The 16,263-nt window shown below is 33.9% G+C and overlaps 1 protein-coding gene across 3 annotated transcripts in view; it reads right to left on the reverse strand.

Annotated features, from left to right (window-relative positions):
• Positions 1-1,298: 1,298 nt before the first annotated feature.
• The window catches only part of kon (chondroitin sulfate proteoglycan 4-like protein), a 132,552-nt gene continuing 117,587 nt past the window's right edge, over positions 1,299-16,263 (reverse strand). For all 3 annotated transcript variants that reach the window (XM_067045646.1, XM_067045645.1, XM_067045647.1), the window contains 7 exons: positions 14,468-14,614; positions 13,691-13,945; positions 12,580-12,819; positions 12,295-12,487; positions 11,787-11,942; positions 5,635-6,029; positions 1,299-4,202 (listed from right to left, as the gene is read on the reverse strand). In XM_067045646.1, coding sequence (XP_066901747.1) covers positions 2,340-4,202; positions 5,635-6,029; positions 11,787-11,942; positions 12,295-12,487; positions 12,580-12,819; positions 13,691-13,945; positions 14,468-14,614 — 3,249 coding nt within the window. In that variant the 3' untranslated portion in view covers positions 1,299-2,339. The remainder of the gene's footprint in view (positions 4,203-5,634; positions 6,030-11,786; positions 11,943-12,294; positions 12,488-12,579; positions 12,820-13,690; positions 13,946-14,467; positions 14,615-16,263) is intronic.

The raw sequence follows: 16,263 nt of genomic DNA on the forward strand, positions 1-16,263 counted from the left end.
ATGTAAAAATTTGAACTATTTCATTTCATGACTTTTTTATGTGTAACCTGTACAATACATGATGGTAATTGTGCTAATAATAATTCTTGCCAAAAAGTTCTTTGGAATTACAGTATATTTTATTATTATTGTTGGCGCGACAGACCGGAGGTCTAAGGAAATACATCGCGCGTTTCATGACGTAGTTTTCATAGGGTGGGTTCTTCACTCCCATGCCTATTTTTGGCTAACGGGCCTCACGAATGCCCAGGGGAAGGTTGTGAGTGAGTATCGTATAATTATATGTTTTAAAAAATCCCGGATAGGGCCGGGAACTCGAACTCGCAACCTTTGGGTTGGCAGACAGGCGCGTTACAACGCTGCTACCGTCACCTCCACAGTATATTCTAGTCTTTTAAATTGAAATACCAAAATAGAAGGGACAGCAAAATTTTCCTCAGCCCCTGGTGCTACACCACTGGGCAAAAATAATGTAAGCAGTTGAGATTCAAAAACATACTAATTTCATTAATTAAAGTTCAAATGACCACTTTAAACCTCAAATAGAATAGTAAGGATAAACTTAAAATATTAAATTATCAGTTTATTTTTTTGTTTCTTTTAATAAATAATATACAAAAGTTTTCTAAAATCTACTCAGTACTTTCTTCCATTAATTACCTTAAACTACTAAAAATAGAATTGTATAGATATATTGATCATTCTCTCAAAAGATGTATTTTTGTGTCCTTTATCAGGATCTCAGTGCATAGCGATGATATAAAGATGTTTTCACTTTTTCTTTTATATGTTTTATTTATTCATTTATATGTTGTTTTTTTTAATTTATGTATTAGTTCTTTTTAAATTTATTTAATTGTTTTTGTTTGGTAAACTGTTCTACTGCTGTGATTGTTTTGTTTCTGTTTTATTTATGCATTGCTATCTACTGATGATTTCTGTTAATTTGCTTCATTGATTAAACGTTTGTTACAGTTCACTAGAGAGGAGAGGTACGAAGGAGTGAAACAGGGGGAATAATGCATTGGACGAATTGGTAAATTGTTATTTGGCTTTGGGCGAGAAGGAGTAAAACAAATATATGTATATAGGAAAAAAAATTGTTTTTGTTAAGAAAAAAGGAATGGATTTAGTTCATTAATCATTATTGTTTGAAAAATGGAAAATGTTAATGTATTGTAGAGTATATATGTCCAATTATGGATTGATGGGTATGCTGTGTATTATAGCAACCCAATGTGTTTGGGCAGCATGGCCAAATAAAGCATTTCTATTCGGGATTTTCTTTTTAGGAAGTCTGGTAAGTCAATTTCAATAAATTTTTTGAGGTTAAAAACTTCCAAGAATTGAAAATATTTTATTCTATATTTTCTTTTTTGTGTTTCATAAGTTTTTGCTATCTGGTATACATTTATATTTATATCTTTTTTTATTTGTTCTTTATCTTGAACTAAAATCTTTGTTTAAGATGGTCAGGGCTGCGGTCAAATAGTTTTTACTGCAACCCTGACCATCTTCTATGTATTATAAGTTCGACAGTCAACTATATATATATATACATATATATATGACAATAATTTTATTGAGGAAAAATAATTTTGTTTAGAAAACAAAGTTGTTGAAAAAAACAAAGGAACAAAGATTTTATATATATATAGTTTTCTAAACAAAATTATTTTTCCTAAATAAAATTATTGTTATTAAATTATTTTGGTTTATGTTCTGATCCATAAACCTTTTCAACATATTTCTATTAATCTACTGTGCCTTAAACATTTACATTTGGAAGGAAATTTCAGAAATATACATAAGTTCTAATTCTTTAGTCATACTCGAATTTTATGACTCTATTTTGAAGGGTCTGACATTAGTCATTCTCTGCTACAAACATTTGTTCACAGTCCCCTAAAATGAAGATTTAGTTTTGAAAAAATTGGAAGGAATTATTATTAGTACAGAAAAAATACATTTTTCAGAGAATGACCCATACATATATATGTTTGTACCTGTGATTATATGTATATACACACACATATAAAGATATTAAAACATAAATGAGGTCAGTCATAGATATAATACATGAATATTTTTTTTTTTTTAAATTAAGAAGTACAAACATGTATAAAAATATACAAAACTATTAGGCTGACATACAACATAACTGTAACAAATGATATATATTTATTTAACTAAACATATTCATAAAATTTTTCGACTAATACTTAAATACAGTTAAATTTTAATAAAGGTAAACCTGAGCAAACTGCATTTAAATTACACATATATATGCATAACGTTTTATATATATGTATATATAAAGTTATTAAACATTATCATTTTCAAACCCAATATTGATTTTTTCGTAACATTGGATTATGCTTTTTCTTTTCAGTAGAATTATCATTATTACCAAAACTGTTCCAGTCTTCATCACCATATGGATATCGAAGATTTAGTTCTAGTTCTGAAGAAGTTAAAGAGTTATTAGACATTTTTTTCTGAGGTAATGTGGTTGAAGAAGAGTTTACTGCATTTCTTAATTCAACCTGAGGAGAAGATGTAAGCTCATCAGGAGGCCTAGGAAGTGAATCAGGTAAATCAGATTTCAAAGAATTATCATAACCAGTCTGCTTAGAGCCACAACTAACGAAACCGACAATAAGCAATGCTAAAGCAATAGTACCAGTTACCATGGATAAGCCTAATAAATAATCATCACTCATATTAGGAGATGCAATCTGAACGCCATCTTGTTCAACTGAAACTTTTGGTAACCTTAACTTGGGTGGTTTAAAGGTTGTTGAAGGTGATTCTCCAAGTATTCTAAATTTCAACTCTCCAATAGCAGGCTGAAATGAAGAACTGCTAATAATAAATGTAAATGTGTCTTCTATGGATTCAATAGTTTTCTTTGGAGCAAAATAAATAACATTACTCTGTACTTCTTTATGAGTAAATCTAGATATATCTTTTTCTCGAATAATTTTATGCTCACCTGTAACACGTATAATTTTCTTTAATCGTCCATGTTTAGGACGCTTTAAAATTTTATAAACAGGATTTGAACTAGTAGACTTTGCTAAATCTGAGGCATCTAATACAGAAAGATCAATCTTTGATTTAAATCCTGAAATCGGTGAAAATTGACCTAAATTAACCAAAGGTAAAACAGTAACATTCACATCTAAAATTATCACCATTTCATTATTTAAAACATTAAATGCAGTCATTTTGAAGGTATCATTAGGTGAAGTCATATCTAATTGTAGATAAGCCACCTCATTTGAAACTAATTGTTGAAAAGTAAAAGAAAGAGATGGGTTTTCATTGACAGAAATAATTCCATACAACGGAACTATACTAATATTAAAATTAATATTGTTTTGGTCAGCATTAGTTTCAATTAGAAAAATATCCTTCGTTAAATAAGTTTTGTTGTAACCCTGCTGTAATTCAATGTTTGAAATTACTGAAATATTCAGTTTAATTTCAGAAATTGATATATTAAATATTCCATAAACAGGTTCAAATTGACCATCAAATACCTTGAATTGGAAATATACTGGCTCTAAAAGTCCAAAATGTCTGTAATATACTCTTCCATGATTTATATCACTTTGTGTAAACTTAGCAGCTGTATTGTTCAGTAACTTTATGATTCCAATATTTGGCCCATTGATTATTTCATAGATAATATTTTCGGCACTAGTGTCTAAATCATCTGTATACAGCAGATCTTTGGTTATAACAACTTCTTGACCATGGACAACAGTTATGTGAGGATTTCTTGTTAACAGCTGAAATGGTTGGTCATTGACAGGCAGTATCTTAATAGTAATTGAGACATTAATAAGTAAAACATCACTTGGTACAAGGTATAAAGATATAATTATGAAATCTGAAATTGTATCAGTATGATCGTGTTGATACAGAATAGCACCAGATTGTAATTGCTTGTCAGAAAAAACAGTGACATTACAGTCTTCAGCAACACATACAGTACCATGGGAAGGTGGCAAACTAAGAAATCCCAGCAAATCAGGTTCTATTATTCCTATATTTTCTTCTAAAATTGCAGTAATGCCAGAAGTATTCATCTGAAAAAAATTATAGCCTCCCTCTTCAACAGTCAATGTTAACTGAGAAATTTCATAAATATGATCTAGTCCTCCAAAGAAAACAGAAATATTAATCTTGAAAACCTAAAAAAAAAAAAAAAAAAAAAACTTACAAATACATTAAAATTATTTAGAGAAATCTATTTGATTTCAAAAGCATTCCGGACCTTACATCCCAAATTTTGCAATTTCTTAATTTTTCATTAAGATGAAATTTTGGCCTTTCATATATATTTCCAACTATTTAATTCTCTAATATGGATGATGTACGAAAAGAAATAAATGAAAATCTGTACCACTATGACCCACCCATGAATGGGTAGAGGTTCAGTACTATGTAAGGAAGTATTATTTCTTGAACACTGATTATGCTAGGAGGTCATTTGTTCATGATCAAGCTCAATTGCCATATTTTTCCCCAATTAAGGGTATCCACTTCATGAGGCGGGTGGACCTTGGAGGGGCACAGGGTTCCCAATTACTCAAGTTTCATTTCTCTACAGCCCTCTTGTACCCATAATTAGCTTGAGTGTCTTGAAAAACAACCATTTTTGTTTTTATAACCAATGTTTATCAGAAACATTCCTCAGTTTTACCTTCAGCCATGGATGGACCACATGAACTATGCACATGAATTTTTGGTTCAATGCTCAATGCACAGTTCAATACTTAGAACACACCATAATTTTTTCTTCTCTTATATCAGCTGCATGGGGACATGACGGCCATGCGGGTCCGCAGGTCCCAGTGCACTCAGTTTGGAACGTTGTGGGTTCGATTCCCACCTGGGACAGTTAAATATTCATTTTTCAGTGGTCTCGAAGAATGAATCTTGACACTCCCACCTTGGTTAGTATGAGGCGGCAACCTAGGCCATCAGGTGTTGGCAAAAAGGACCCACAGGCCCACTTGCCGGATTTGTTCCCCCACCAAATACTAGTACCAGTACCAGTACCAGTATATCAGCTACATACTGACCCTAGGGTAGAAAGACTCTCCTGGGCCATACTCAATCTCTAAAAAATTGAGTACTCAATCTCAACCCATGATTGCAGTTAAGCATGATCCACACCAAATCACCTTCTTGCATAATTATTGGTCAAGAAACAGTACTTCCTCATTAAGTACTTAAATTAAGAAACTTAGTGGGTTATAGTAGTACACGATTTTTTTTTATTAATGAACTCCCCAGAAGAAATAAATGAATAAAATAGCTAATAAATGTTGATAGCTATCAACTTCATAAAAGTATATTACATATATCATCTGTGATAAAAAACTAACACTAGTTTACGCAATTACCGAACACCATCCTGCCAAATAAGGTAAAATGACTGATGTGATAACTCAATCATTAAGTTTAAAAATTAAAAATACAGAATTATTATATAGAAAGAAGACCTGTTGTATATTAGAGGTTAGTTATTAATCATGTTAGAAAAATAAATTCAAGGGATTAAACTGAAAAAAATAGGAAATAAATAATGTATACTCTGAATACAGATTAATTTCTTACATTTTCTTTCAACGGCTCCACAAAATCTGCATGTAAATCAAAAATAAATGAATCTTCTAATGAAGAATTTTTAAACGAATTTGTGTGCTGATAGGAAACCTTCAAATTTATAATGTCTGACTGAGTGAAATTTGTTTTATTCCCACCAACACCACCAACTAAAAGTTTTCCATACATTGGAAGTTTTTTTATTACAAAGTACATTTCTCTTGAATCTGAACAAGATACATTTAATACTTCAGAGGTAATTGCTTTGCTTATTAATGGGAACATGTACATTCCTGCATTATGTACTTTTAGCATTGGTTTTCCTAGTTCTGTAGTAAATGTTATTGGTCCATACTTATTTTTCCCATCTACTATCACTGTTTCAAGAATAAATTGACCTTCACTACCTGGAATAATAAAGCATTGAAAAAAGTTAACAATAATTTATGATAATGATTACATAATACAACTTTACTAAAAATATGAACACTGATTTTTTATAACAGTAAGAAAGAGAAACAATTTAAATCAATAACCTAAGTTTATAAATGGTATTTACCAATTGAAATGCTCAACATTAACAGAAAATTCCTGACTAGCAACATTTTGACACGCATACTTTTTAAACAAATCCATTAAATAAATGCATAATCGAAACCTCTGTTACTTTTCTAATTCACATATGTGTAAAGAATTTATAATGTGCAAATTTTAATACATTTTATTGTTTATTTTGAGTATAACATAAACTTGACAATTGAATTTAAATTTGATAATTAAAATGATTACTGCATTAATGTACCTGTAAATATTTTCTTAATTCTTAGTACTGCACAATGAGACCAAAATTTAAGAAAATACAGCTGATGCCAAAACTATGTATTGTCAGTTTTTATGGACATAAAATCAAGTTATGTTCATTCTTATATTTAAAACATATTTGTTTAAACTTTGATTACACAATAAAAAACTTGATGTATTTATGAAGGATTTTTCCGAATTAGACAGATAAATATAAATCGCCCAGGGCTGTGAAGAGAAGTCAAGAGCCCTGGGTGAATTTTCCCAGACCCCTAACAAATAGTAAATTTACCACTATAACTCAACATCTGTCATTATAATTAATGCAAAAAAAATTACTGATATTACATAATTATTATATTATGTTACATGAAATTTTCTATATTTACATATAAATAAAACCTGGTCAGCCAGGCAAGACCTCCTCCCCTCTCGTCAGGCCTGCCCAGAGCGATAAATGCTTGCCAACTTACATGTGTGTACACCCTCAAAAGAAAGTTCTATTACCAAAGTTTCAGATCTCTAATACACAAAGCCTCCAGTTCTAAAATGTATGATGTATAAATTACTAAGAGAGTGTTTTTCATTTTACAAACTCTTTTAAAATTTGATAGATTTAAACCTTATTAGCTTTGATCAACTACATCTTGTTTTGAAAATTTAGTCCACTAATAAAGTATATACAGTTAATATTTCTGAAAATTAGGTTCTTCATTGCCAACATCAGCAAAAACCTCAAAAGTTTGCTGTTTGGAACTTCAGGCATCTGTATCACAGAATGTGTTTGGTGTTAATAAACAAAATTGTTTTCACTTAGTCGAAAATTCAGTTCAGTATAAAAGAGTGCCTCGTCACTTTTACAGTAAAATAGGTTCTTAGGGGTTAACATTGAAGAAAAAAAATCCAAAGTTTTTGAAGTTTTTAAGGTATTTCAAAATGATCAAGAGATCTATTTGGTGGCTGAAACTTAAGAGAGTTGTCTACTGACTGCCGAGTAGAGAGGACGTGTCCTGTGTGTTTTGTTAGTTATCGGGTACCGTTTAAAAGTCCTTGTAGAGATATTTTTGAGAACAGGAGTGTGCCAAAACGTTGGTACATAAGTCGTTTAGTGCGGAGTGAAATTTGAACCAATTCCACCGAGCAGTTTTGGCGGAATTCAGGAAAAGAGTGGGGCCACAAGGTGGTTTTCACCCCACGTGACCGAAAAAATTAATGGTATCAATTTGTGCAGTAGCTAGCTAGATAGAACACAAAAAACTGAAGAGAACAAATACCTATATGACCCCAATCGGAGGATCTTAGGGAAAGTTATTGAGTTTTAAAATTTTAAATATAATTGGATGTTGGAGTAAGGTGCCTGGAGTGGTTGGAATGGTGTCCTGCCATGCACTTTGCCCAAGAAGGAAAGGTGTATTATCAGGGGAAGACAAAAGATTCCTTCCGGGCCCCAAATCATGGCCGGGAATGAGGAGAAAAAGGAAATAAACCTGGAGACTTTAAGAGTGGGTCAAGAAGGAAGTGGGCCTTTCTTGGTAAATGAGGAGATTTTAACGATGGACAAAATGGAAAAGGGTCATCGATAGACCTTTAGGTGATCATAATGCCCGTAAAAGAAAGTAGGTGGTCATCGAAGGAAAACATAATAGTCAGGAAAGATGGGCATGGACCCTCAATGTCCGAATTGGACTTCCAATGACAGATGTGAGTATGGGGAGGCGAGTGAGCCCACAGAGCCCCAAGGAAAAGAGGAAAAAGAGGGCTAGAGTGGACGATTCCTCCTTCTCAGAAGATAGTCCCTCTGAGAGCCAGGACCCTAGCTGATGGACTATGCCGGGACAGAAACATCACCGAGGATTCCAGTGAGGATGAGGTGTAAAGGGCGGTCCCAAGCGGCCATAAGCTGGCAAGGAGGATTGGGTCCTGGTGAAGAGGAAGGATGGGAAGAAAGGGAAAAAGGAGGGAAAAAAATAAGACAAGCATGGTTAAGGAATGCCCGAAAAAGAAGAAGGGACTGAGACCCCGCGCTGTAGAAAATGTAACAAACAGGGCAGAGAGGGGAAAGATCTCCAACATTGAGTGGGAACCAGGGAATGCCCGCTACATCTGAAGAAGATGGTCGTGCAGGCGAATAGAACCCGTTATGCGTAGGATGCAGATCCTGCAGGTCAATATGGGCCAAAGACGAGTGATCACTGACGAACTAAGGACTCTCACCCGAAAAGTCGACAATCATGGTGATTCAGGAACTATGCTGTCGCAACAATGTGGTTACGGGGTTTGGTGTGGCATTGAGGATGGTCGCTTTGGGCAGTGGTGAGAGGAGTCCTAGAGCAGCGATTGTGATAGTTAATCCTTCCCTCACTGCTATGGAACTGAAACAATTCACCACAGCACATCAGGCCGCATGCTGCGTGAGGTGGGGAAGGATCTCCTTTGCTCTTGTTTCATACATGCTGCCTAGAAGGAACAAAGAAGACATCAATGATAGTATTGCTGCTGTGGAGGCTATCGTACTCAAGTGATAGTCTGTTCCAACACCAACTCAAGGAGCACGACCAGGGATTTGGTTCGCACAGATGCCAGAGGGAGGCTGATGGAAGAGAGCGTGGCTAGGTGTCAGCTTGTCATTATGAATGAGCCCTCTGGCCCTACATTTGTGGGTGCGAGGGGGCCAGAGCTGGATAGACATGACACTGGCCATGGCTCCCATGGCGAAGTGAATAGCGGACTGGGTCCTAAGGTCAGACACGATCTCTAATCACCAGGTCATAGCCTTCAGTGTAGTGGAGGAGGAAGGCGGAGCCCTAGCAGAGGGAAGGGGCTTTTTGACCCGATCGGCAAACTGGAGGGGATATTGATGGATAGAGAATGGGAGGAGCTGGCGCCGATGAGGAAGAGTCAGGAATGGTCCACAGAGTGGCAACCCTGACAGGTGCCATCACTCAAGTGACCAATATTTCCCTTCAGTGCCATAGGACGTCGGCCCTGACCCAACTAAAGAGATGAAGAGAGGAGAGCTGAACTCCAAGAGGAAAGCAAGCATAGATATTGGGTATACCAAAACAGTGTGCGTCACCAGAAGAAGCAGTCCTGGAACGAGTTCATCATTAAGGAGTCAGAGAAGAATCCCTAGGGCATCCTGTACAGGGTAGCACTGGGCAAGGTTAAGCCAATACAAATGATGGCTGCCATTAAACTTGGAGGGGCCCAGACAACCACCCTGGAAGAAACAACGATGATGTGTATTGACTATACATACCCCAGGGATGATCCATCCCAGGACAGTGCAGAGGAGAGTATGGTGAGACGCACCACGTCCATTTCATACCCACCAGGTACTAACCTATGCCCACCGTGGGACTTATGGGACCTATGTCTTGCCGTGAACAGGCAGAGGATTAGGAGGGCTCCAGGACTTGATGCCTTGGACGCTGCAATTCTCAGGAACAGTGCCCCATATATCGAGGAGGAACTGTTGGATATCTTCAACGAGTGCTTGGATAATGGGTACTTTCCGAGCAGGTGGAGGATTGCAGACTTGAGATTGCTCTACAAAGGTGGAGGCAAAGATAAGGAATCGCTGAAGGTCTATCGGCCCATATGCCTTCACCCTGTTATCAGCAAGGTCCTGGAGCATATGATACTGCATAGCCTCAGACCAGTCCTTAATGCAGCGAGTCACCCACGGCAATACGGCTCGACCCATGGCAAGGGAACAACAGATGTGCTGCTGAGAGTGCATGAGGATGTAGAAGGGAGGGCAGAAAAATATGTCTTGATGATACTCTTCGACATATCCTCTGCCTTCGATAGTGTTTGGTGACCAAGCATACTCCAGTGATTGCAGGAGCTCGACACCCCCAGCTAGTTATACTCCCTCGTGAGTAGTTACCTTAATAATATGAGTGTGAAGATCAGAGGTATCTATTCCGAGGTTGAGAGAGGCTGCCCGCTGGGTTCGGTTCACGGTCCGGCCCTGTGGAAGATGGTGTTCGATGATTTGTTGGGGGAACTAGAAGATAGAGGGTTCCTTGCCATTGCCTACATCGATGACCTGGCAGTCATCGTGGCCGGGAGTAGCAGAGCCAGATTGAAGACCGAAGAGGAGAGACATGCCAGTCTGGTTGGAGAGTGGTGCGTAAGAAGAAGGTTGAGTATGGCCGCAACTAAGATTCAGGCCATACTCCTAAAAGCCTTCACGGACAGGCCTCACCCTATCACTCTGGACATACAAGGAGAGAAGGTGAGACTGGATTAGGAAGTGACATACCTCAGAGTTAGGATGAGGAGAGGCTTTGACACCACCCCTCACCTGGTATATCTGAGGGATAGGGTGACTCTGTCACTTAATGGGTTGAGCAGTATAGGATGTGGTTTCTGGGGCTTCAGGTACCCCACCACGATGACTATTTACAAAGGTGTGGTCTTGGGTATCCTGAGGTACGCATCTCCTGCGTGGAGTCAAACCCTCATGTGGGAGCAGAAGAAGAGAATAGCATCTATGCAAAGACTAGCTCTGCTGAGGGTCACAAAGGCGTATAGGACGGTCTCGCATAGGGCAGAGCAGGTGCTGGCCGGAGCAATGCCCCTGGACCTCATCCTCAAGGAGGATGCTGCGAAGTATGATGTGAAGAGGCAGGGGCTGGGAGTGCTACCAGAGGGATTCCGGGAAAGGATCGGCGAGACCCCGAGTTCCTGCAGGAAGGACTTCCCCCTTCTGATGGAGGAGGAAAACTACCCATTCTTCAGGGTGTTCATCTACGGGTGGAGGGAGGTGGTCGGCCCAATCCACATTACATTGGGAAGGGCTTGGCCACCCAGAGTCAGCTAGCCACCAATGGAAGATGATAGCGAGGAAGCAGAATGAGACCAGGAGGGCTGGATAAGGTGTAGCTCCATTTTAAGGCACTCAAACAACTGTTGGGCTGCACCACGATTTAAAAAAATTGTTCCCAAAAAAAATTAAATGGCTCTACCAAATAATTTTGTAAAATATGTTAATAAAAATAAAGTTTGAAAAAAAAGATGATTATTGGCAGCAGTGGCATGTGCAATCCTAACGCACTACTCCACTGTTGTTGAACCCTGTATGGCAGCAATGCCTGGAAGAGGATAAAAAAAAAAAAAAAAGGTTGAAACTTAAATACATCATTAGCAATCTGTTACATACAACATATCAAAAAATCAGAACTACCTCATCGGATGCAAGGTAAAATGTATCATTTTATTAGACTAATAATTCTAGAAGACCCAACAATAAAAATAATTTTTTGTTTAACTGAGAATTAAATAAATATTTGAAAACAGAGAATTATACAACCAAACTGAATTATAAAATACACATAATATGAACAAAATCTTACCATCATGAACAACTAATACATCTTTATTGTTTATTTGGTCCTGAGTGAACTTATCAATGGACAAATATCGGTTATGTTTTAATGCAATATAACCTCTAGATGCAGATATTATGACAAATGTGATATTTTCTGGTGGAGTGTCACGATCAACTGCAGCTATAAAAACAATAAAGTAAAGAAATATTAAAGCTAATATTAAATATTAGAAAATATTAAGGAAAATTGTATGGAAATTATTTTAATGAAAATGAATATAAAGTTTCATAAATATTATAAAAATCTTCTAAATAAATATGAGCATGCCAAAGAAAAAGAATTAATTTTATTTATATAACTAAATGAACAAACCAAGTTTTTAAACTAATTTAATAAATAAAAAAAAATAATTTAGAAAAGTATGAGTGCATTTCTAAAACTAATGAATCATACATATTTTTTTGTTTTTGTTAATTCTAAAATATTAGGCAAAAGGAATGATACTAATTAATATATTAATAAAAAAAAAAACCTAAATAATCTGATGTAAGTAGGGAACTTCCTCCCTGCCATAACTTGAGACATGTTTTATTTACTATGACCGGAGTCATATCATTTATTGGAATAATTTTAACAATTATTTTTGATGGTTCACTTTCTTTATTTCCTGATCGGGCTATAATAGTAAATGAATCTTCTGTAGTTTCACTACCATCATGAATGTACTAAAAAGAAAATTATTAATTTAACTTCTTTAAATGGTAATAAATCATATTTCAAGCTTTGCATTTTATTTTTAATCTATATAAGTATTCACCTTAATAGTACTTCCTTTTGTTTGCTGGACTGTCCACTTTGAAATACCTTTATTACTAGGTAATATAACTATACTACCAAAGCTTGGCTCTTCATTTAAATAATAATCAGTTATCCTATTTTTATAATAAGCTACAGATGTTGAGAACAATGATATTGGTAGGGTAACCGAACCACCTTCAGGAACAGATAGTTCTTCAGCACCAAGATGAAAAGCAGAAGGAATAATGATAACTTTTATCTATAAAAATATACATCAAATAAGTTAACAATAATAACAATATTTTACTGGTGTAAGGTATACTTAAACTTAGAATATACCTTTAGCTATCATGTCAATGGCTTAATTCACAGTGGTGTAAGTACATTATAGCTTAAGGCAGAAAATGTTAGTTCCGGAGTTATAATAATAATTAGAATAGAACAACCATTTCTTAAGTCAATGCTAACAGGAATATTTTTATATTGTAAAAGGAGGGTATAAGATAACAGGAGCTCACTCAATCAGACCGGCACTGCCATGATTATTAGGCTCCTCTAATCTCCCACTCTCCTATTACAATATAAAAAAATTTCTACTACAATCGAGCAATGTCCTCTCCCCCAATACTTCCGTTTCATCTCAAGTGTTTCCTCCACAGAGTCACTAAATCAATTCACTCCCATATAATTTTTTTTTTTTGTCCTAGGTTGTAGAATGTCAGTAAAGATGTTTCACTTCAACAAACCTGCCTAAATTACTTTTTGTATTTTTCTACTGCTACTATAGAACCAGCTAGACTAAAGTAAAGATATAAATATGAATTGCTAAATAATGACAGAGATTTTCATTTACTTACTTTTAGTCCGTTTAGACCAAATTATTAGTTTAAACTTTTGTAAATATTTTCAAAAAGCTTGATTACAGAATGATGGATAGTAGTAGCAATTTTTTTTTTTAACATTACAGAAATCTTGAAAAAACATTTAAAAACGGTTAATGGTTGTTATCATTTATTAAAAGAACTATAAACAATTAATTATACAGTTTTCATAATATGTTATACAATAATAAAACATTTTTTTTTAAATATCAGATCTAAAAGACAATAATGAATATAACTTATTCTTACCAACAAAGAACGCAGCCAAGTAACACCATTTGTTACATCAATTACAACAACATCTTCTGTCTGGTTAGCAACAGATTCAACATAATACAATTTACCTCCATTAACAGTTGATTGGTCAAATGCCTTAATACCACCCTTTTCTTCATAATCTGCAATTCTGTCTTCTTCACTTCCTTCAATATCTAAATAACCATGAAGTGGACCAGAAATTACTAAAAAGGTAATGTCTGATGGTGGTACACCAGTTTGTTTAACCTGAGACAGATGGAATAAATTATGCAATTATTTTGGATTATCTTGGAAAATTATATAATATACATTTTTAAATCAATCATTTTCCATCTCATAACTAATTGGGAGACAATCACTCCATATTTTTCAAAGAATAACAACAATAAAGTTAAATATTACAACAGAATGAATTATTGCTTCAAAAAGGAATACAATTGAATAATTAGCAAAGGTAAAAGATTCATACTTTAATAGATGATAGGCCACATTGTCACTAACCTATTAAAGTATGAATCTTTATATATATATATATGTCATGGTTAATATTATATTCTCATTAATCATACTTATTTTTAAATAATAATAAAAACAATTTGTATGTATATCTTTATTATATTTATTTCTTCTTTGAATAGTGCTTATTAATAATAAAAAAAATAATAAAGGTAATGACAAATAACTATTATCTGTTATATACCATTAATTTTAAAATACAATTAGTAACTTCTTCACAACAGCACTTTACTTAAATGATTCAACACTAACCTGTAAGTATCCTCCAGTGATCACTACACTGGTAAATTCTTCAACAACTAGTGTTTCATTTGCAACCACCGATAAAGGTTCCCAATATGAATGAGGGAAAACACGAATGGCAAGAGTGCCTGTAGTATATACATCTTTTACAGAAACCTAAGCAGAAAAAAAAGTGTTTTATATACATATTTACAGGTTTTATAAGCTCTGGCACCCAATGTATATTATCAAACAAATGCAAACTGTAATATTTAGCTCAACAACAGAGTTATCTTTAAATTTATAGAATTTTATCTTTAAAGTCGTATAACAACATCAAAATTGATAAAATAAATAATTAACCAATATAATGCTAATTAATACTTATAATAAACCTCAATGAAAGAAATGATGTATAAATTGCAAATAATTCATAACTTAAAATTATGATCCTTCCAAGTCTTAATTATATATATATTTTTTAATACACTAAAAAAATAATATTTTCGTTTTATTATTGAAATTAGGCAATATTAATCTAATTCTCCACAATATATATTTTTCTTATTTTGCTTTTTACTAATTTCCATTTACTGTTCATGGCATCAGTTAAAATATAAATTAAGAATCTCAAAACAAGAAAAAAATTCCTTATGAGAGTGTGTCCATTAACATTTTGTAAAGAAGATATTCACATCTAAATATTTTCGTTGTTATGAATCCTCTAGATTATAATAAATTAATATGTGTTCCATCTACTTTATTAGTATAATATAAACATTAAAATTTGTAGTAAATGTTGTTCAAAGTGACTTCTTTCAGCATTAAAGCAGAGTTGGCATCTTTCTTCCACAACTGCAGTGGACAAATGGAATAGGATATGTATTATGTTCAGCAAATTTCAATTATCCTTCTTTGTAAAGAATTAGGATCATTGGCAGGGCTTGCATAGACTTTTTGTTTAATGTCACTCCAAATTTAAAAATCCAGTGGTATTAGATATGAAGAGCTTACAAAATAATAAAATATATCCAGTACCATTTGGCCACTGCTGCTGTGGAAAAAATATGCCAACTCTGCCTTAATGTTGAAAGAAGTCACTTTGAACAATATTCAATATGAATGTTAATGTTTACATTTTGTTAATGAAGTAGTTGGAACACATATTATTTTTTTTATTATAACCTAAATCAATAATAACTATAAAAATCTTTATATGTGACTATCTCGTAAAAAAAAGTGCTAATGGATATATGTTCATAAGGAATTTTTTTTTGTTTTCAGATTCTTAGTTCAAATTTTCAGTATGCACATTTAACCATGAAATATCCTAAACATATGGCTAAGTTTCTATTTATATACAAAAAATATTATTATTTTATTAAATATTATTATTATAGGAACGAACTGGAGACAATGAAAGTGATTTTTTATAACAAAGAATTATTATATTCAAGATAAGTAAACTCATCAGGTTAAGTAAAACTACTGATTGATTTTGTAAAATTTGATTTAGTGAACATGAAAACTTAAATTATGATTAGTTGTTCTATTATAACCGATTTACAATAATACATATATCTTTATATACAAAAATAAATAAATTAACTATAAAATATATTATAATTAGCAACCAGTCATCTGTTCAAAAAGTAATTATGTCAAGACTTGAAATTGGGGTGATTAGCTTTCAATGTATCTTGGAAATTATACCTGAGAATTCAGTGAAATCTATTACAATATAAAAAAATTTCTACTACAATCGAGCAATGTCCTCTCCCCCAATACTTCCGTTTCATCTCAAGTGTTTCCTCCACAGAGTCACT

Source organism: Halyomorpha halys, unplaced genomic scaffold (genome assembly GCF_000696795.3).
Source record: "Halyomorpha halys isolate HHAL.00 unplaced genomic scaffold, Hhal_1.1 Scaffold936.1, whole genome shotgun sequence".
Taxonomy (NCBI): Eukaryota; Metazoa; Arthropoda; class Insecta; order Hemiptera; family Pentatomidae; genus Halyomorpha; species Halyomorpha halys.